The sequence below is a fragment of the Anomalospiza imberbis genome, chromosome 4, assembly GCF_031753505.1.
Source record: "Anomalospiza imberbis isolate Cuckoo-Finch-1a 21T00152 chromosome 4, ASM3175350v1, whole genome shotgun sequence".
NCBI lineage: Eukaryota > Metazoa > Chordata > Aves > Passeriformes > Viduidae > Anomalospiza > Anomalospiza imberbis.
In genome coordinates this window covers 57,612,628-57,629,559 of record NC_089684.1, presented here as the reverse complement: position 1 = coordinate 57,629,559, position 16,932 = coordinate 57,612,628, and the positions used below count along the sequence as shown (strand labels likewise).

General features: G+C 35.9%; 1 protein-coding gene across 4 annotated transcripts in view; it reads right to left on the bottom strand.

Annotated features, from left to right (window-relative positions):
* CC2D2A (coiled-coil and C2 domain containing 2A) overlaps positions 1-16,932 on the bottom strand; it is a 53,108-nt gene that overhangs the window by 16,549 nt on the left and 19,627 nt on the right. For all 4 annotated transcript variants that reach the window (XM_068188718.1, XM_068188722.1, XM_068188720.1 and 1 more), the window contains exons 13-21: positions 14,914-15,143; positions 13,835-14,012; positions 12,480-12,636; positions 11,215-11,362; positions 9,083-9,221; positions 8,043-8,246; positions 4,606-4,698; positions 2,697-2,788; positions 781-948 (exon numbers count right to left, since the gene is read on the bottom strand). In XM_068188718.1, coding sequence (XP_068044819.1) covers positions 781-948; positions 2,697-2,788; positions 4,606-4,698; positions 8,043-8,246; positions 9,083-9,221; positions 11,215-11,362; positions 12,480-12,636; positions 13,835-14,012; positions 14,914-15,143 — 1,409 coding nt within the window. The remainder of the gene's footprint in view (positions 1-780; positions 949-2,696; positions 2,789-4,605; positions 4,699-8,042; positions 8,247-9,082; positions 9,222-11,214; positions 11,363-12,479; positions 12,637-13,834; positions 14,013-14,913; positions 15,144-16,932) is intronic.

Here is a 16,932-nt window from a genome sequence, read left to right as displayed (position 1 = left end):
TTCTTTTTCCTGTAAATGAACTGCTTTTCTCAGTATCAATTTATTTACAGAGTGCAACAGAACCTTTAATACAGTAAGAGAAAGAACAGCTAACAATGCTAAATTCTGTAACTGACCAGCTTGAAATACCTCTAAGTTAAATGCAAGGTGTATTAATTTTGGGGGAGAGAGAGAGAGAACACTGCATTAATACACTGCTTCTGGACCTGAATCAGACTGCTCAGTATCTCTACAAGACACACCATCACACAGCGCAGGCATTGTCTTTATGTGCCTGAGTGTAAAGGTCACCTTTAAAATCAGAGCCACGTTAGGCTCAGTCTATTAACTTAAACAGTTCATCAAGGAGAAGATCAACATGCTGCACTCAGGAGACAAACAGAGTATCCCACGGTGAAGAACTGGATTTTTAAATATTGGTTTTTGGTATTTAATTAAGGTATTATGAATTAAAATTTCTCTGAGTATTATCAAGAGGCTTCCTTAAGGGACAATTCATCTGGTATTACCAGACTTATAATGCTGTCAAAGCTGTAACTGATCTGACAGTTCCTGGTAAAACATGTCTTGAATTTCACAGCTACTGAAAAATTATTGTATTAATCTACAAACTTACAAAATATCATCATTTGTAAAAAGATAAATGTATATATGTATGATTTTATCATGAGAATCAAAACAACACACATGGCTGAATTGTAACATCTGTTGCTTCATCTGTCCTCAAAACAGCAGAAGCCAGAAAATGAATCTGCACTGGAAACAAGCTTTTAAACATACCTCATCACTTGTTTTCTCACTGGAATATCATAGGCTCTGATGATGTTCACTAACAGTTTTATGTCTCCATCTGATAAATTCTGTGCTGTGACCTTCTTCCTTTCTTTTCTTCTTGGCCTTAATGGTCGTTTTGGCTCTGCCAGTTTAAAGAGGCCGAGTCCCAAAATGCTAACAATCATAAACCAGGTATTAGTCAGTTTTGCATAGAATCCAGCATTCCAGTGTTATCATGACCCACATGAAAATTATGCACTAACACAAAAAGGAAATATTTGCTCATGCTAGTGCCAAACAAAACTCTGTGAAATGTCAAAATGTTGCAATAATTTAGTACTGCACTAATCCAGTTCTTATGTTTCAGGTCTTATATTTCAGGAATTGCAGAAGAGTTTTGTTGTTTGGGTTTTTTTTCCCCCAAAACTATGTAAGGTGCAAAAAAGACAATTACACAGCTTCAGTGTAATTAAACTACTTCTAAACTACAGTGCTATAAATAAGGGATCTAGCAGATGATGATAATCACTGTATGGAAGAGGTAAAGCATCTATCTCCACAGCAAGGTACACTGAACAATAGGCTACGGAGAGGAAGCTGAAACAATACACCACAACATACCCTGGACCCTCAGAACTTATAACCCAAGGCAAAGCAGAACCAAAGGAATAAAAGGAAAACAGGAAAACATTAAAATGAAGATGTGTGTTTCATTTATGCAGATGGATGTAATGTTTACATCATTGATATTAACTGCAGACATTCAGAAAACACATTTAAAAACTGCTGGCATTTGAAGGTAATGTCATTTCTTACTTCTATGTAATAAAGCCCCCACTGTAATTACTGTTAAAATAACACAAAATTATGAGTTACTGAAATATTTCACTAAGTGAATATTAAACAAGCCATGGTATATTTTACATTCAGTAACCATAAATCTCTGCAAATAGAATACAATATGAATTAGGATTCATGATGAGAAAATATAAATGAAGCATTTTATTTTAAACAAAAAGCTAATTCTAGTCTTGTTCAGATTTTTTTCTACTTTGATGTGAAAACATCAACTAAAACTAAGCATGAAGTCTTTTGTAAGAGAGCAAGTCTTTGTGTCTCCAGCAGATGGGACTGTTTAGATTTATACAGCTGGCTGGAAAACACTTTGACTGTAGAAGGGTGTTGTGTTTAGAGTGAACAGAAGCAACTTCTACATGAAAGAAAATAAACAAGTTTTACAGAGATTTTAAGTGAGCAACACTAAGAGCCATCTAAACTCTGATGACTGATACATGTTAAAATCAACAGGTATGGGATTTGAAACAAAAATCCAAAGAAAGTGCTCAAGTAGTAAAAGAAACAATAATCTTAGATGGGAAAAGCAGTAATTTCCAAACTCAGTATCTTTTCTGAACACAAACAGCATATGACAACATTCAGCATCAGCATGAGAAATATATGGGAAATAAAACAAAGAAAATTACAGTTAAAAATCGACTGCACATTATTTACAGGGCATAGGCACAGACTGCAAGCAGGCATCACCTACAGAACCAGTCAGTAATAGTGTTACTAACTCTAATACTTGCCTGAAAATTGGAAATATTCAAACCATAGTCCACCAGCTGGACTATACTCAGCTCATCAGAAATGCATCATATCATGTTATATCTTATTTACATGCTGTCACTTTATTTCTGTCAAAACCAGACCTTTTCTTAAAGAAGTTTTTATTACACTTTGTTTATCAATACACTGTACTGGCAAAGGTGTACACAGTGATTGGAAGTTTATCTATTATACTAAACACCAAGTCGCATCAGTTAGTGACATTAACACAATTTATAAAATAGAAATAAAAAAAGCAGGTGATTTTACATTATTTTTTTTTTATTTGGAACAAATAAAGATAGCTCTCTTACCCCAGGCCTGGAATCTCCTCCTCATTGACAAGGTCAGAGTGAATGAAATGGTGTTTTGCTATGAGGAAACGGTTGATTACTGATTCTCGAACCTGTGAACGGGGAAGGAGACAAAAATTCATTTCTAATCCAAACCCACTGCCAATATGTGCATTCTGATTATTAAACACAGACAAATCATCCACATACATGTTCTTCATTTTTTCCAATTTTACAAGGGTCACAGTTGAAAGAAAAATTTCTTTCCACCAGCTATTTCTGTAGAATGTAAGAGCAGCTCATTTTACCAATACAATGCTTCTCTATTAACATCCTGGCTAGATTGATAGAAGAATATATGAAAACATACGATCAAAAAATTATGTCTTTATCTGCTTACAGCTCACCATCAGAAACAACTACAAAAACAAATGACACCAACAGACATCTAATTTCCACATCTAAATGAAGTTGCAAAAAAGGCTGTAGAGAAATCTTTAGGTACCAGTTATGAGGATCAAAAGAAAAACTTTGTACTACAGAACTGGCAAAGCCTCTATTACAAATTTCAAATAAATGTTTAAAATTCTTAGTTCCTTACATATCTTTGCTGAGGTCATAGAGTGAAGCACAGAGAAGAAAATCTTCCCTCATCTCCTAACAACTATGTGGAAGCAGACTGAAAGAATATTTTGTCATTTTTTTCTTAGCACTAATGCTAGTAGTGGCTTTATACTCTGTGCTAGTACAACATCAGAAGCAATACACATATAAAGATCACATTTCAGAGTGAATTGAATTTCAGTTCTGATACAAGAAATCTAATTTTCTAGCCCATCTGACAATTTACAGAAGTGTAAAGTATCCAAGTACTGTTTTAAAAAAGGCTACTTGTATTTAATCTAAGAAAGAGGCAAACAAAGGTACTATAATGTATGCTACTCTCTACTACTCCCATTACTATTCAGTGTGCTGCAAAACCCATATGTTCAATGCCATGCAAAGCATATGGGGCTGACACAGGCATGACAGCTTTGTCAAAAATAGTTTTTATACTATCATATTGAATCTGGACTTTGGCACTTGTCTGGAAGATTTTCTCTTTCTTTCTAGACTTTTTTTTCTCTGTGCTTCTTTCTTGAAGCATTCTTTCTAACCAATAATTTGTTTTGTCCTACTTTAATTCATCCTTATCATCAAATTTCATGTTTTGCTGGCAGGCTAGGATTTGATACACTTTTTGATATTTACACAACTGGTAAGAAACTGGTAGCCATGTTTCACGCTTGCTTTTTTGCCAGTCTGAAATTGTAAACTTTTCTTGGTTAGATGATGAATATTTTCCTTCTTTTTCCCTAAGGATTAAAGAGAATGTCATCTTAATATAATGAAAACTAGAAAAATTAATTAAATCAATATAAGGGGAAGAGTTACTCTAATACCACAAAGAAGGTAAATGTGATGGAAGATATGCCCTCTGCCTTAGGCTGCAGGACAAGATGCTGTGTATTACATTAAATGATTTTTAGAAGAGATTATGGCCACTTTAATGGAGCCAATTAAGCTCTTATCATGACAACTCACAAAAAGGAAAACAGGGAGGAGGGAAATCACTGAATACCTGGGACTCAACAGTACAAATTTCTGGGGCAATGAAGCAAAGAAGAATTTTCAGAACTGACAGAAATATCCAGAATGGCTTGTCATTTTGTATATTGCATCATTCTCAACAGCATTAAATAACACAGACCTCCATTTGTACAATTACACCAGTTTCAGGCCTAACTTGGAATTTTAAAGATGTCTGTAGGTCACATTTAGAGATGAATCTGATGAATCAGATTGTAGTCTTCATGGAAATAAAGTATCCAAGTACAGAAGCAACATACGGCTTAGAGGAATATGGTGAACCACATATTTAGCATCTTACCTTCTGCAGATAGCTGGCAACAACTGCTCTGTGTGCATCCAGGTAATTTTTGCTGTCAATCACATCCCTCTCTTGCACTCTCTTCTCATAGTCCTAAAGATAATTATTACAGTTTGTGCTTCAATATATATTCAGTACTTTATCACATATAAGAAAAAAAGCTAAGTATTTCATTAATAATAATAATGTATGGACCACAGTAAACTACAGCAGATGTGAGAAGTTTCTAAAGCTATTTTTAATGCCAGCGTATACAACATATGCTAAACTTCCATAAATAGAGACAAGAATACAATTCAGTTAAAAGATTCATGTAATTTAAATTACAATGAATAACTTGACAATTTCCCTCTCCTCTTTTAAAGCTGAACTTTGACTTGCTGCTATAAACTAAAATTCCATTTGAACTGGAAATGGCTTCACTTATTGCAGCTTTAACAGGAAGAGTCCTTTACAAGCAGAAATTATGCAAGATTCTTGGAAGACGGTCTGAAATCTGAACTGTGTTTTAATACTAGTAAGTACTTTTTCAAACAATTAGTAATTACTTTTCACAGGGTGTAAAACTCAGCGAGTAGAACTGCACTTGGTTCTTACAGAGAAGTATGTTAACGGGGTATCTCTCAGGGCTGTGAGAGATAGATGGACTACAGTGAAAGTTCCACTGAGAGATGCAACTTCTATTCACAAGTTTAGGAAAGTGACTCATACATTAAGAAAAGGCTAGAGCTAACACTCAGCTTTCAAGCAAAAACCAGAGCTTACAAGTCAAAAGGATCTCCCAGGATCTGAGATTCACAATGGCTTCAGAACCACAGCTACTTATGTAAAACTACTCAGTAAAATTAATCTTTAGGTCTGAGCTCTAACAGTAAGGACAACCAGCTCAACATCCAATTAATGTCCTCTAAAAAGCAAAATGTCCCTGGGATTGATTATATTCAGTTTCTTCACAAGTGACCTGGATGAGGAAACTCAATGTACTGACAGCAGATTAGCCAAGGATACCTGATTAGGAAGAGCGGTTAATATGAGTGACTGAACCATAGTTCAGAGGGATCTTTATGACACAACACTTTGACAACTGAAGCCTCAATTTAAAAAAGGGAAAATTCTGTATTGAGGATGGAATAATTTCATGCGCTGGCAGAGACTGAAAAGCAACCAGAAGAATAACAGCTATATTGAAATAAGTGTGGGTTTAATGACAACCAGTGACATGTTCTTTTGGCAAAAGGCAAACCACAGGATACGTAAGGATCAGCATGTCCTACAGACAAAGGGAAACTACCAGCCTCTCCAGCCTGACACTTGAGGGGGCATACCTGAAATACTGCAGCCAGTTTGCAGCTGCAAGTTCAAGAGGCATGTGGAGACACTGGATGGCATCCACTGAAGGGCGACTAAGACAGCAAGAGGCCTAGAGGACATGACCTACAAGAAGAGGTCAGAATCTTAGAATAATGTAGACTTGAAGAGACTTCTGGTGGTCATCTGATCCGAACTCTCAGAGTCGGAACAGCTCCAGTCAGAATGCTCAGGGCCTTGGACAGTTGAATTTTCAGTATCTCCAGAGATGGCAATTTTATAAACTTGATGGAAAATACATTCAAGAACTTGAATGTGTTCTTTGTGAAAAATGTTTTCATTATATTTAACTGCAATGCCTCTGGGAGAAACTTGTGTCTATCATCATCTCAACTCTAAGATGAGTCTCCCTCTGTTTCCTCTGCACCACTGGGTACCTCAAGCATGCAGTAAGAAACCCCCTCAAGCCTTGCCTGCTTAGGAAAAAACAACCTTAGCCCTTTCTGCCTCTCCTTGTAGATCATGTGGATCAGCACTGCACATATTCTGGTAGCTCTCTACTGGACTTACTCCAGTATTTCAGAGTCTTTCTTGCACTGGGCAAGGTGTTCAAATTCATCAGTCTGGTGAGGAAGAGATTAATGAGCAATGCAGTATCTGCCCACAACTCTTTGAGGGGCAGTTACAAAGGACAGGGTGCCTAAATCATCTCTCTTGTTCCAGACAGTACAAGGGAAAGCAGCCATTAAACACAACCTGGAAGGTTCAGGTTGGACATGACATATTTTTCTTTTTTTGAACAATCTCTGGAAGGATAGCAAAGCACTGGAACAGGTTATCCAAAAAGGCAGTGGAGTCTCCCATTTAGAGGTTTTCAAGACTTGGCTAGACAAATAAACAGCTGACCTCATCTAGTGCTGGCAACAGTACCACCACTTCAGTAGAAAGCAGGACCAGATGATCTCCAGAGAATATTTTCCAAATAGTATTTCCATGATTCTACAAACTTCCAGATCTTTTTGCCAAATTGCTAGTAAATCAACTAGGAACAATATCACTTGAAACTTAGTTTTGAAGATCACGGCATATAATATAAACTTGGAATGGGCAACCACAGGTTTATCCAATTTATCCTTAATGGAAAAAAAACCAACAACATTCTATCAAAATAATTCTTAAACTATGGCTTTCAAATTTTGAATGCTAACATAAAATGAATGAAAATAGCCCATAAAATGAACTGGTTTAGAAAGGTATAGCAAACATGTGGTACATCTTTAAATAAAAAATACAAAACTAACCTAAAATTAAAAAAAAAAAAATTATTGCAAAGGGATAAATATGTCTGAATTAATAAATAATTTTTAAAAATGTATCATCCAATAGAAAGGAAAAAAAAATTTCATCTAAATCTATGTCAGAAGAAGTAGGGATGAAACAGCATTTGCCAGAATCTGAGATGACTCTGATCCTCCTAAGCCAATGAACCCACTAAAATGCTCCTTAGCTACACGAATTGCTACGAACAAAAAAATGCATGACATAACACTAATAACAGAGTTGAGATAAAAATAACTGTAGTATAACCCAAATAAAAAAAAAAATGCACACATTGCATTTCAATAAGGTAATTAACAGACAGGCAAAGACAAAGTAAACTAATTGGAGAAATGTACTAAAACAGATGTAGCTGAAACACAGGCTCTAATAAAACAAAAAAAGATTTTAATTCTTCTTAGAGTCATTGCTTCTAACAGTCCCCCCAAAAAAGGCTCAAAAGCTAATAGGCCTAAGCCTGAATAATCTCTGAATTACTTTTTTATATCTAAAATCACTTTTTAAAAAAGTATCTCAACTTTAAGGAAAACTACTAACTTATAACATTTTTATCTACAGCAGTTTTTCTGTTTTATTTAACTCTTAACCAAGTATGGCTGTGGAAACGTTGCCTTGGAAGGAAGCTAGTTTAATTAGATGAAAATAATAATAGAAAAGACTGAAGGAATAAAATTCTTGTTTTTTTCATGTCAGCATAGCTTTACATTCTTTAAAGAACTGCTTGACTTAACTGCAAATCAAATATTATAAGCATTTAAACTAGAAAAGAAGTATTTCAGATATCATTCTACCTGGAAGATTTTCTCACTGATTTCTCGTTCATGTAAAGGGACTTGCTTATAGTTTCGGAACTCTGCCACCTCCTCATTTCTGAGCTGCAAAAGTCGGAATCTCTTTGATCTATTAAACTCTTCATCAGAAACAAAATTAAATTCTTGCTGCAACTGTTCCAATCTGAAGAAATCAGGAACATGTGCCTCTCCGCTTGTAGTAATCTAAATTAGTAACAAAAATATTAACTTTTACATACAAAGTGCCAAATATCTATAAAAATAGCTATTATAAGTTTTACCTGCATATTGCAAGGATGTTCATTTTAAGCAAAAGCAATAAAGATGGATCACACAGACTGAAACACCAGGTAATTTATAGTAGTGTTTTGCTGAGCAAAGCATATAAGATTATACGTTACAGAATATAATAAAATTCTATTTCCTTGTATCATAAACAAAAGATTACAGACTATGGAAACTATAACATGTCAGAGTAACCTAGGAAACTGTACAGTAAAAGAGATCCATTTACAGAACTTTAGCTTTGTAAATAGCTATGTAAATTAAACAGCTATGTAAATAAACAGCCATGTAAATGAAACAGCTATGCAAATAACTCCTCAATTTGTTGTTTAAAAAAAGCTGAAGCCTCTACAACACCTGAGATCTCTGTGCAATCCTCATTAATGAGCAGCTTCTTATTTAGTACCACACAAGTACACTGGAAATTCCCTTGCATTTTGACAAAATAACAAACTCAAAATCTGTATTTTGTTTTTAATTTATTAACTGATCTGTATGCGCATTCCCTTACACCTATTTTTTGCCACTATGGAATGGATTAATAAATCATATTCATTAATATGTAAACAACCTACTACTAAATGCATTAATCATATTTTTAGTAGATATTTTGCTTCTTAACATTCACACAAGTATGTACATCACAAATTCAAATGCTGCTACCTCCCTGGCACGCATGCAGATTGCCTGGGAGGTTCTGGTGACTAGGAGTTCCACAGCTCCAGTAGCCCTTCAGCTCTGAAAACACCACTTACCATGATCAGCTGCATCAGAGCTGCATTGTTTGGGTCATTTGGATCAAGTTTTGCTTCAGCTGCCCACTTAGCTAGTTTCTTCATATCAGTTAAGCCTGATGTGCCAATGGATGCAATAGCATCAATATTTTTTAAAGCACTAAAAAGAGAGAATTGACAGAACTTATACCTAAAACACATTTGATTTAGCAATATTAAAAAAAAGTACTTAATCTTAGAAAAACCCCAAAAGCTCCCCACAATCTGAGTAGTAAGTTCACAGTTCTTAGCTGTAGCTACGGAACTGAGGGAATGATCAATTGCAAAGCAAAGGAAATGGGAAATACGAAGGAACTGATGGAAGACAACTTTTATACAGGTAATAAGGTGTTTTTTGATACCTTCCTGATATACCTATGCTATTCCACATTGCTGAAATTAAGAAGATAAACTGCCTCACACTGTGAAAGGTAACATAGAAGTTTTGACAAAGAACTTCCCAGACATACAGCCCTTGCTTGTGTTGTATCTTAGCTCCTGTCTTTGACCTGTCCTCCTGGATGGTGCTTTCAGCCTGCATTTCAGTCCTTGTCTCTACCCCCTCCTTGCTGTTTCTGCATAGACCCTGGGGCCTGAATCGTCCCCTCATCATGTCTGGGACTGCTGCCAGCACTCTGCTCTGCCTGCCACGTCCCGACTGCATGCTGGCTGGAGAGGACACTGCCTGAGCTTGGGAAACCCTTGCAGCCTTCTCTCTTGTGATGCAGCACTGCTTATGGTCCTCCCTGTAACTACAAGTCCCAAGTCTTTATCCTCTAGATGCTCCCACTCACTTTCTTGTATTCACAGTAGGCAAGGGAGTATGGTAGGTAGTCTGGAGGTCATTTGTACACTACCACACTTGCCATCTGGCATCTTATCACAGAAGCCACATCTGAAAGCCCACTGACACTCAAACCTTGACACATAAGGCCAATACACCAGGACACGTGTGTTATTTATTAGCCAAATACCACTGGAGTGGATGTTGCCCCTTCTCATGTTAGGGGTGCTAGTTTCAGTCTTTGACCTCTACTTACTTGAGTATTTTCAAGAAGACTTTAAAACTTACAGGTCTTGTGCTTGGTTAGACTCAGCCAAATATCCAGCAGTTACTGGAGCAGCAGATGAAGCAGGAACATCAAGTTTATCTTTAGGCATCAGTCTTGAACAAATGCCAACTGAATCACAATTGTGCTAAAAAGCTCATGGGCAGCAAAAGCTAACATTAGTCATGAAAATCCTGTCTCTGACCTTCCCAACAGACAGTGGAAAGTCATAGAGAGCTGTTCATCTCCACAAGGTGTTTCAAAGAAGAGTTTTTCACAGAAAACTTCCTTCTGAAATTCTTCGGTTCTCAGTGATTAGTCTCCAGAGTTAAAGGTAGCTGTTGGGAATTCATCTTTATATTTTAATCTCATCTATTCTACTCTCACTGAACTCAGCAGAGTACTGATATGTTGATCAGCAAAGTACTTGAATGGCTGCAGCTTGGTTAATAATAGTAACAGAATGATTTGCAAGCCAATGTCTAGCTTTTAAATAAATAAAAACCTGACAAATGAATCAGCTGGAAGAAGTATTCATAGTTACTCAGTATTAATAACTATGTGAAAACTTTAAAGGGTTTAGAGTGAAGGTAACTAAGGATGTTACAAAAGAAGCCTTTATGTATCATCTATTTGACTTTATGGAATAAAATAAAAGCAACAGAATGGAAAAATAATCTACAATAACCAACTTGTAGCCTCAGGGCAAATTAGATATAGCTTCTCCAAACGCACTTCAGATAAGAAAGAACTGGAGTTTCTGCTCTCAGCAAAACAATTACAGGAAGGTTCCTTGACAATATATTCACTCTCTATTAGAAAATCATAAAATTGAATTATCAGCTTGAATTGTCTAGAAATAATATGCTAAAATGTAAAATTTCTAACTAAAATACATTTACCAAAAATATGTACCCTAAGGTATCTGCAGAGGGTTACAGCACAAAGTAAAACATCTAAATTTAAGGAAAAAGATTATGCAAAGTCTTGATTATGAAATAATTTTTAAAAAAATACTAGTACAATCAGTTTCCCATGAATCACTGGAAATTTGTATCTTATTACCTTGGAATGCCTGTGTTTTGCTGAGATACCGGAGGAATTAAGGGGATTCCTTTTTCTCCAACTGCCCAAGAGACACTACTGGATACTTTCCCAGAGGTCATGAAAGTCATTTTGTTGCTACCATCAACTTCAAATGAAAAGGACACACCTATCAAGGGGAAAAATCCAAAGTAGTATATTTATGCATTCAAACACAGTTATCTTAATATTTGTAAAAATACTTCCAGAAAATGAATAGTCAAATAATCTGTGCCTTTATATAAAAAGGTTAATGTGAAACAATGATTCTGCTGTGTGCTGTGGGGAAGAACTCTGTTCTACAATAATGAGTGAAAGATTCCATTACAACTACAGAAAGGCTTTCCATTTGAGTTGGAAGGAAAGGCTATGCCAAAGGCTCATTTTTTTCCTCCACAGTTGCACACCATTTAATATTTCTGATAGTTTTCAGATTCAGCATACTGTTATTAACGAAACAGAAATTCAGAGTCAAAAGAATTATGTATGATTGAACAGTCAGTCCTAAAGCTTTTAACACACAATTGGACATATGGTCATCATAGTCAGTGACATTTACACACGTATTTACTGCAATGATTTTTATACCCTATTTTTTTCCTCCTCGTTTTTTTTTATCTATTCTGCTCTAGCTTTATCTGTATTTATATATGGCAAATTTATGCAAGTCAGTCATCTCACAATGCTGTTAAAATTCATTATACACACTTGCAAGTTCCATATGCTACTATGTATTCTTCTTGTTTCCCCTTTTCCTATCTCTCCCTTGTTTTATCTTTAGCCTAAAGCCCCGGGGAAAAGGTGTGTGCAGGTTGTCAACAAAGCAAATAGGAGTACAAAAAATTACTCTCCATACACACTTCTACAGACAGTTTTTCTGTGGTTTAAAACATTAAAATCACTGGAGCTATAATGATTGATACATGCTTGCTCTGCAGTGTCAGAGGCCTGATTACTCAAATGCTCAAAAAATCCCAAACATCATCTATAGCTAGTAAAACTCCACTAATACAACAAGACAAATAACAAACAGACATATTTTTATTATTTAGAGCTTAAAACTAGCAAGAAACAAAAATTCCACAGTGAACTTCAATAGTAAGGATCATGACTATTATGGAAGACTCGGTGACAGAAGCTGTGAATGCTCTTAGCAGGATTTACTCTGAAACCCACTCCAGCCTCTTACTGCTACATGGTTCCAGCAACATGAGAAACACAGAGCTAAGGAAAACAAGAGTCCTTACCACTCCCAACTCCTTCATGATCCAACACCACACGCTGATCGCTGCTGAACTCTATTTCTTCCAGAGGAGCAGTGCCTGTCAGAACTGCAGTCTCAGGAACAGGTAAGAACACTTCAGCTAACAAGGTGGTACTGCTCATACCTGTCGTTTCATAAATCTAGAAAAAAAATTACAATGAGGGACAGAAGAAGGAATTTACATGTGCATTCTTGAGAAGCTGAAAACATATTGCATGGTATTTAGAGAAAAGGTTCTACTATGGCTTAAACATGAAATAAATAATTTAAGGCAATTGTATCAATTCACTTTTTAAAATAACAAATTAGCAGGCATTTCAGCTATCAGCAGTTTACTTGATGTGAATTCTTCCTACAAATCTATCTTCTTCACTTTTCTAATGCACCTGAGACAAGTATGACATACTCCAGGCTTTAAAGAGCATCACTGTACAATATGCAACTGCTTGTGACATTCACTTGCATCAGCTGAAGATTCTGGAGGGATTCTGCCTGACTAATTCTCCCTTAACATGAAAGGCAGGGTATGGCACACAGTCCCCATTCTGGCAGCACTGCAGGTTGCTTCTCTCTTTCCTAGCCAGCTGCAGGCTCAGAGTGATGTGAGTGGTTTCTCCATTCAAATGTTTTTAATCCAGGAAAACGGTATTCCTTCTCCTTTTCAATTTATGTGTTAAATAAATAGGCAGACAAGGGGTTTTTACACCTTTCCCTGAACTACCAGTTTTACCTAAGCAGAGGAGTCTTTTAAAGGGAGAAGTAGGATCCTGATCCTCTTTCCTCTAAATATATTTCATGTTAACTCTGAAAAGTATTCATGTGAACCATTCCTTAATTCATACTTGGAATGGGAGGTGGTAGTGCCTTGATTTAACTGCACTGCTGATCAAGTCAAGTGCAATTATGGACATTACTAAAAATAATTTTTTTTCTTATTCCCCTCCAGTAAACATTATGAGGGTTTTACTATGTGGAAAATAATGTTTGAAGAAGATCATGTTAGCAATTTGATCTGCAACACAAATCAGTTTTTCCAAACTCAAGAGGCCAATTCACTAACATATTTAATCACAAGTCCCAATTATTTAATTTCTCCCATCCAAACTATAGCTTTTTTCTATATATTTCTAGAAAGCATGAGCATGAAAAACATAGCAACACAGTTAAAAGTTAAAGACTGGAGAAGCAAGGAAGGAGTGTAAGACTGACAATTTACAAAAGGTCTTTTATATATTTTTCAGTCTTTATGACACTATCATAGAGCAAAACACAAGCATTGCAGGAGTAATTACATTTTATATAATATTGTAAATGTTATTGCAATAAATCAACATCTACCTGTAGTTTCAAACTCTCTGGCCAATTGATTATTTGTAAATTGAAAATCTGTCCAAAGTGAACTCTAAAATCGGAACTTATTGGTCGGGTAACAGTCCTTGACACTTCTTTGGAGTTGAAAAGGACTTTAATGAATGCTGAGCGTCTCTTCACATCTTCTCGTCGCAAAACTTCTGCCCTGTAAATATATCAAACAAGCTATCATATAATTTTTAATAACATTTTTATTATTTATTTTTAATGAAAATCTGATTTCTCATGGGGAGACAGAACCTAAAATAGATAGTATTCCTCCAAAAATGTCACTATACAGGAATGACTTTAGAACTCTTACTTAACAGGTGTTTTATATTCTTGTGAATAAAAACTGATTTTAAAATGATCAAGTCAAATTCTGGATCCACAAAAGCTAACTCCATATAAAAGAAATTATCTAGGGAAAAAAAATTCTCTTCCACTCCCTTCCTCCAAAGCACAAAAACGATATTGAGTTAAAATTTTGAAGTTTTCAGTCATTGGGAATACAACAGCCAAGCAGCATTCCCTGATGAGGCTATTTGTGTACTAAATACAAAACAAAGCAGTATTTAAATTATTGAAATACGGCAGATGCATGTTAAATTATGTGTGCAAATGTGGAAAGTAAGAGAAAAAAGTACATTTATTTCTTTTATCCACAGTGCAATCTCTGGTTTAGTACACAATTTCTTTCTTTTCCCTTTGTTGACTACAGCATAGACCTTATGTAAAGGACTAGCTAGTGAGAGTGGTACTGCCAGCAGTGACCCAGACTCCACAGTGAAGCCAGCTTCTTTGTATCTGCACCCTGTTCTATGCAGATGCTCAAGGAATATCAGAGGGTTCAAAGGGATTGTGCACACATGCATTTTTAAGTGCACTATGTACAAGGTTATATGTGACTTGAAAATGAATTAAGATATATCACCTTCAAAAGCAGAGGTTTCATCACTAGGCTAAACAGAATGGTGAGCTAATGCATCTGAAGTTGTATAAACAAGCAATTAATAAATTATAGAAAATCACACATAAGGTAATTTGCCGGCCAACATTTATCTTACCGAGGACACTGCTCAGTTGGAGTTATGATTCCTGAGAGGGTCAGCTCAGGAACTAGAATAGGCTCTCCAGGTTTCCTTCTGCAGTTGCCAGCTTTTTCTCTAACCTGCTGCTCTATTTCCAGGCTATTGGCCATTCTAGGTGGGATGGGTTTTATACGTTCCTCACCAAAATCATGATCTTCTGATTCTTCATCTACATGTGTATCTTTTTTCTTTTTCTTCTTGGACTTCTGCATATAAAAACAATAATGTTCTTTCTGAATGTGTTTCAATCTCTGCAATTTTTTCTCTTGTTCTCTTGAATCACAAGTGCTAAACACAGATGGTGTATGTACAGTAAAATGACAGTATAATTTTAGTATTACACATAAACACGTAAAAGATTTTTCTCATTGTAAAGGACTGCATCAGTTTCAGAATTCAGCAATACATTCCATTCATATGCTTCAAAATCATAATGTACTCCAAGCAAAACATTTACTTAATATTCTCTACCAACTTTCAAAATCATCATGTTTCTTGAACATTCTGGCTAGATGCTGCATTCTCATTTGCCTGAGCTGCCATGCACATTCTGTTAGGATTGAAGGAAGGTTAGTTACTCAGCCAGTAGACATAGTTGTTTGAGATGCACTGTCTGCACATACACTGACAAAACAAATGCACATGTGCTACAAACTCTGGAGCACAAGTGTTTTTGGCTTAGCAGTATCTTTAGTATGAGCAGAATGATCCTATCCCTTCCTCGCGCCAAACAAGAATAAACAAACAGAACAACACATGCCTTTCAGCATCTCCTAAACGGCACAACTCCAGTGTTTCCGTGCATGCCCAGCTTTAAACAGCTGCAAAACAGTTCTTCCTTCCACAGACTTCTAGATTACTTGGAAGTACAGCTTGCTTGGAAGCACCAAGCCACTTTACAACTTAACACATCATAAGCGAAAAAAGAGAAAGGAGAGCAAACAGATTCTGCCCATTAACTAAAGCAGTAAGCCAAACAACTTGTTCACATACTTTTTTTAGAAAATATTCTTTCTTTGCTGAATTTTATGTTATCCTCCTTGCTCTTGTATTTGCTTTTAAATTTATTTAGTCTCACCTAGCTCTATTGTGTTTGATTCATGTGATCTGTACTAGTAAGAAACCAACAGGAGCGATTAAGTTAAAAAGTACTTTGAGTACAATAAAATAAAGCACTTCTGGGTACAAAAGAAAGGTAATTTCGTTCTAAAAGGAAAGAACCATGATCCTCTCAGTCTCAAGATAGTTTGTGACTAGCACGATAAAAAGATGCCACAATGGTAGTTGTGAAGGCATAACTGGTGGATGAACAGTTTGCATTAGGATCAATGTTCATGACTACCTGCCTTCATTTCAAGGTTTACACTTATTCATCTTATCCTGCAAGTGAACTGACATGATGCTAATTAGTCATATGCCCACTTGTGTTCTATTAACAGGAATTTCCAATTCCTGCATATTGGCTCCCTCTCAAATATTTAAATGCCTTTCACAGAGGTTGCATGTACATGAAAAAACTCTCCGTAAAACTATCAGCAGACATACTAGATTCTTGAAAACTGTATTTGAAGCATTTTCTTAAGCTTTATTTTTCTTTGGTGTTCAAAAATCCAGAGTGTTCAAGCTGGACAAAAAATATATTAAAGTATAATCACCATTACCCCCAGGAATCCAGTATACTGCGACCAAACTGTGAAAGCAAACCTGATTTTGCCACAGTTGATTTCAAAGACCACCTGGTTGCAGTGTGTTGCTGTAGCACCTGTACTTCTCAATATCCCTTTGAAGCACAACTGAGACATGAACTACAGCACAGATTGTTAGCAATAAAGCTTTTCAGAGGTGAAAAGCTAGAATATTAATGAAATCTTTCAGTCAGACATTGCTAAACATAGTGAGACATTCCCAAACATGTATTGACATGAGATGATATCAACTGCTAGTTCATTAGAAACACCCCTTAATTATTCTGCTTCATCGCTCACAGGCACAAAA